At 41.8% G+C, this 6,000-nt stretch overlaps 1 protein-coding gene across 5 annotated transcripts in view; it reads left to right on the forward strand.

The window, feature by feature from the left end:
- The window catches only part of ATG16L1 (autophagy related 16 like 1), an 82,010-nt gene extending 76,441 nt beyond the window's left edge, over window positions 1–5,569 (forward strand). For all 5 annotated transcript variants that reach the window (XM_073625813.1, XM_073625808.1, XM_073625809.1 and 2 more), the window contains 2 exons: window positions 2,997–3,098; window positions 4,214–5,569. In XM_073625813.1, coding sequence (XP_073481914.1) covers window positions 2,997–3,098; window positions 4,214–4,307 — 196 coding nt within the window. In that variant the 3' untranslated portion in view covers window positions 4,308–5,569. The remainder of the gene's footprint in view (window positions 1–2,996; window positions 3,099–4,213) is intronic.
- The last annotated feature ends 431 nt before the right edge of the window (window positions 5,570–6,000 follow it).

Here is a 6,000-nt window from a genome sequence, read left to right on the forward strand (position 1 = left end):
TATCTGCATGTGCCCATTTTTCCTGCTCATCAGAAGTTTCTGCGATTCGAGATAGTAGGGCGCCATTTCCAGTTTGTGGCTCTGCCTTTTGGGATAGCCACTGCACCTCGAGTGTTCACAAAGGTCCTGGATCCTCATCTGGCCAGATTAAGGGCTCAGGGTATAGCTGTCATAGCATACCTAGACGACCTGCTCCTGATAGACCGGTCGGTAGCCTCCTTGAACGGAAATTTGAGGATCACAGTCAGGTATCTGGAACACCTGGGTTGGATCCTCAACCTAGAAAAATCTTTCATAAAACCAGTAAGAAGACTGGAGTATTTAGGTCTGATCATAGATACAAGCCAGGAGAAAATATTTCTACCTCAGGCAAAGATCACTGCTTTAAAAGAGCTGATTCTGGCAGTCAGGACCAAGAAGGGTCCTTCTGTCCGTCTTTGTATGAGACTACTAGGGAAGATGGTGTCTTCATTCGAAGCAGTTCACTATGCTCAGTTTCATTCAAGAATGCTGCAACACAGTATTCTGTCGGCCTGGAACAAGAAGGTTCAGGCATTAGACTTTCCAATGCACCTGTCGCATGTGGTGCGTCAGCTTCAATTGGTGGCTCATACCCGAAAACCTGCAGAAGGGGAAATCCTTTCTACCGGTCACCTGGACGGTCGTAGCAACAGATGCCAGTCTGTCAGGTTGGGGAGCAGTTCTGGAACAGTCTGCGATCCAGGGGCTATGGTCCAAAACCGAGAGGACCTTACCTTACCCATCAACATTCTGGAGATCCGGGCGGTATACCTAGCCCTAAAAGCCTGGACTATCAGGCTACAGGGTTGCCCGGTCAGGATCCAGTCCGACAATGCCACAGCAGTGGCTTATGTCAATCATCAGGGAGGCACCCGGAGCCGAACTGCTCAAAAGCAGGTGAACCAGATCTTAGTCTGGGCAGAGATGCATGTGCCATGCATATCGGCAGTTTTCATTCCAGGGATAGAGAACTGGCAGGCGGACTATCTAAGTCGCCAGCAGTTACTTCCAGGGGAATGGTCTCTGCATCCCGACGTCTTTTGGGCAATATGCCAAAGATGGGGGGTTCCAGATGTAGATCTCTTTGCATCCCGATTCAACAAAAAGATAGACAGATTTGTGGCAAGGGCAAAAGATCCTCTTGCATGCGGGACGGATGCGTTGGTGATTCCGTGGCATCGGTTCTCACTGATTTATGCATTCCCACCTATTCTGCTACTGCCACGACTCCTTCGCAGGATCCGGCTGGAAAGGAAGTCTGTACTTCTGGTGGCCCCCGCTTGGCCCAGAAGGACATGGTATGCGGAAATAGTAAGGATGACGGTGGGTTCCCCGTGGACACTACCAGTACGACCAGACCTGTTATCTCAGGGTCCAGTGTTCCATCCTGCTTTACAAAAGCTAAATTTGACGGTTTGGCTATTGAAACCCACGTTCTGAAGAGTCGTGGGCTTTCAGGTCCTGTGATATTTACCTTGATCAATGCAAGGAAGCCAGCTTCCAGAATGATTTATCATAGAGTCTGGAGAGCTTATATATCCTGGTGTGAATCCAGAGGTTGGCATCCCAGAAAGTATGTGAGCTGTAGAATTCTTGACTTTCTACAATTGGGGTTAGAGATGAAGCTGGCCTTGAGTACCATCAAGGGCCAGGTCTCGGCCTTATCAGTATTTTTTCAACGGCCACTTGCTTCGCATTCTGTGGTCCGAGACTTTGTGCAAGGGGTGACGCGCCTTAATCCTCCAGTTAAAGCGCCCCTAAACCCCTGGGACTTGAACTTGGTTTTGTCTGTGTTACAGAAACAGCCTTTTGAACCAATAGGTCAGATGCCTTTGGTCTTGCTGACAAGGAAGTTAATTTTTCTGGTAGCCATCTCTTCTGCTAGAAGAGTATCGGAATTAGCAGCTCTTTCCTGTAAAGAGCCTTATTTGATTGTACACAAGGATAGAGTGGTACTGCACCCTCATCCTAGTTTTTTGCCGAAGGTGCTTTCAGATTTTCATCTAAACCAAGACATTGTTCTACCTTCCTTTTTTCCAGATCCCTGTTCTCCGGAAGAAAGATCACTACATTCTTTGGATGTAGTAAGAGCAGTTAAGGCCTATCTGGAAGCGACTGCTCAGATTCTCAAAACGGATGTTTTGTTTGTGCTGCTAGAGGGTCCCAGTAGAGGACAGGCAGCATCAAAAACTACCATTTCTAAATGGATTCGACAATTGATCATTCAAGCTTACGGTTTGAAACAGAAGATTCCTCCGTTTCAGATCAGGGCACATTCCACAAGGGCTATTGGTGCTTCTTGGGCAGTGCATCACCGGGCCTCGATGGCTCAGATCTGCAAGGCCGCAACCTGGTCTTCAGTCCATACATTAACCAGATTCTATCAGGTGGATGTGAGAAGGCATGAGGATATCACCTTTGGGCGTAGTGTGCTGCAGGCAGCGGTACTGGATCCTCAGGTCTGATTGCACCCTACTTGGTTGTGGTCCCCCCCCCTCAGATAGCATTTCTCTGGGACATCCCATCAGTAATTACTGTGGCTCTGTGTCCCGTGATGTTCGAGAAAGAAAATAGGATTTTTTTAAAGCCGTTTACCTGTAAAATCCTTTTCTTTCGATGGACGTCACGGGACACAGAGGTCCCACCCCTCTTCTAATACACTATATTGCTTGGCTACAAAACTGAGGTATCCCTGCAAGGGGAGGGATTATATAGGGGGTGAACTTTCTGATAGGGTGTGCCAGTGTCCAATCACCAGTGATACCCTATATAACCCATCAGTAATTACTGTGGCTCTGTGTCCCGTGATGCCCATCGACAAGAAAAGGATTTTACAGGTAAGCGGTTTTAAAAAATCCTATTTTTTCTTTTTTACTAACTGATCACATGGCTTATATTTCAAACAAGTTTTACATGGCAATTAACTATTGTTAATTTGTCAGTGAATGTGTCTAACAACTGTGTTCTTTCCTCAGTCCAGATGGTAGCTACGTGGCTGCTGGGTCAGCAGAAGGAACATTATACTTCTGGAATGTGATTACTGGGAAGGTAGAGAAGATTCTTGGAAAACATCATAGGTAAAGCCGAACAGAAATTGTGTGTTTTTCTGTGACTCATAATATATAGGTCTTTCTTAACCCTTTAGTGGTGGATTATACCTTGTTTTTTCAGGACAAATTTGACTTTATTTTGGTTGCAAATAGTAACTGATATCTCCTGTTTTTGTTTTTTACTATCAAAGGAAAACTGGCCCAAAATAGTAAAAAAAAATATATTTTTTTAAATTTAACCGCACATTTCTTGCTACTACCATAACCTACCACCAAACAACAACCCAAAATTAATTCTCCTGCTCCTGAAGATCGCAGGGATACCACATATGTGTGTTGTTGTTATATACTTGTAGTACAGCCCCAGGACAATGGTGTGCATTTTGCTGTTTGTTTTTTTTTTTTTTTTTTGTATCCTACCTAAAACGCACTTCTTTTTTTTTTTTTTTTTTTTTTTGACCCAAGCTCCAAACCTTAATCTAGCAATTTTTTTTTTATTTAATTCAATAATTTACTAATTTCTCCCTGCAAGGAGAAAGAGATACAAAAAACACAGGGGCAGGCTGCACAGTGATTGATCACTGTGATAGGCAATCAGAGGCTATCACAGCGATCTGATGATCTGGAACCGGGAGTCCTGGGTCCTGATCATTAGTACAGGACCCAGGGCTCCCAGTGAGAGCCCAGTATCTGTACTGGGAGCGCATTATGCGGCACATTCCCAGCACAAAGACAGATACACATATATGCGGCCCCACAGAGGAAGGCCCACTTCTGTGAGGCAGCATGTATGCTTACTGTTGGTGAGAAGGGGTTTAATACAAATTAACAAAAACATGTTGCGCTGCCACTTTAAACATACCATTCAGCAAATTATCTGTAAAAATAATGTAAATAGTCCCAAAATCATGAAGTTCATCATGAAGTGAAATTGTATTCTTCAGATATATATATATTTTTTTTCATAGATTTGTAAACATTTTTGTTGGACATTAATGGCACACATTAAGATTTTTTTTTTTTTGCATATTACAGTATTGTTATTTTTTGAGTACTGTTGAGCAGAACATGTATAAATACACAAACCCAAAGGTTAATATTTACCATGCATTTAAAATATGTCTCCTCTGCTTCTTTAACAGTTCGTCCATTAATGCTGTTGCTTGGTCTCCCTCTGGTACCTACGTTGTTAGTGTGGATAAAGGAAGCAAAGGAGTTTTATGGTCTGACTTTTGATCATCCTGAACCAAGAGCCCACACTAGTGATGAGTGGTACCAGTTATTTGATGCTTTGGTGCGAACCTCCTTGGAAGATAGATTCTCAACATAACAGTGGTGGTTGATGCTGTGATGTGCAGACCACAATATTGTGCACAAGGCTCTGCACAGGATGCTTCTCACTGGTACACTGCTGTGGAATGAAGGACTTATAAGTGCTTTATTGCTGGGACACAGAGAACATATTGTATGTTAAAAGATTACTATATAAAGATGGGTGAAAGAAGAATTTTAATATACACCCAGAGCTTAATGTATACTCCTTTTCTGTTCTTGAGAGATCATTTGTTTTAAATGGGCAAATATACCTTTTTAACAAAAATATCAATTTTGCAAGGGGAAGATGTGATTTTTCCATTTAGGAGATTATCAGTTTTACAAGCTGATACATAGGGGGCCACAAAGAGTATATAAAGAAGACAATGGAGTTAATGGTTAGACTTCAAAGGACTTTGTTCAATGCCAAATATGTGTCAAGGGTATATTTTCCTATTTAAACATATCTTAAAAGGCACTTTAAATGTATATTATTAAATTGCCACCATATTGGTTAATAGGTAATGTATTATATGCTTTTATGTGGAATTTCAGGTATAACCTTTTTGATTTCAGAAAGGCTTCTGTGTGCTGCACTTCAGGAATGGAAACAGCCCTTTGAAACTAATGGAGGGAGCTTTATGGTGGCCATACATGAGCAGATCTTTCGCTAACCTCAAAAGGTTCCCATCCACATCATTGCACTGCCTGGACCGGCAGCAACAACTGTTCTGTGCTTAAAGAACGAAAGAAAGTTCATGAATGTAAATTAAAAAAAACAAAACTCCCTAGCCCCCTCAATAGCATGAACTGTCAGAATTTCTCCACAGTACTTGCAACCTCGCTAGCAGACCATTATTTCTTTGGATGGCTTTGGCTGCACTGTCTGGTACAACCATTGCATTTCTTGCCAATATTGAGCTGTGTATGGCCACCATTCTTCTTTGCCTCTTTAGTAGTGAGTGTTTACATAGTTATGTAGATGTTAAATGAGAATTTTCTCATGACAAAAGTGTGCACGTGATTCAGCAAAGCTACTCTATTTTGTCAATGAATATATGTTTTAGGGATGCCCTGTTTTAAGTGATATGATTATTTGTGTAGTGGAAGTAAATTATGCTTCCAACATAATGTGTCCCTGAATGATTTACTTTTTTGTGTTTATTAAAAAACAAGGAAAACAACCTGCATTTTGTTATTCTACAGCAACCTACTGGTCATGACCACATAAGGACATGAGTCCCTCACGATTCTGGCACATACAGGATTTCTTCCAACATGTGAAACTCTAATTTCATAGAATAAATGCACTTTAAGACAAGATGCACTCTTTTTTTGCCACCTTGCCCTGACCTAACCTAACCCACTCCCCCCCCCCCCTTCATTGATGCATACTTGCCTCATTCATACTTCCTCCACTAATTGCACATTTAGTGTGTGTTACTTGATTTTCATGTGTGTGTGTGTATGTGTATATATATATATATATATATATATATATATATATATATATATATATATATATATATAGTTGTGCTCATAAGTTTACATAGCCTGGCAGCATTTATGATTTCTTGGCCATTTTTCAGAGAATATGAATGACAACACTTTTTTC

The sequence above is a fragment of the Aquarana catesbeiana genome, linkage group LG04 (assembly GCF_042186555.1).
Source record: "Aquarana catesbeiana isolate 2022-GZ linkage group LG04, ASM4218655v1, whole genome shotgun sequence".
Classification (NCBI taxonomy): domain Eukaryota; kingdom Metazoa; phylum Chordata; class Amphibia; order Anura; family Ranidae; genus Aquarana; species Aquarana catesbeiana.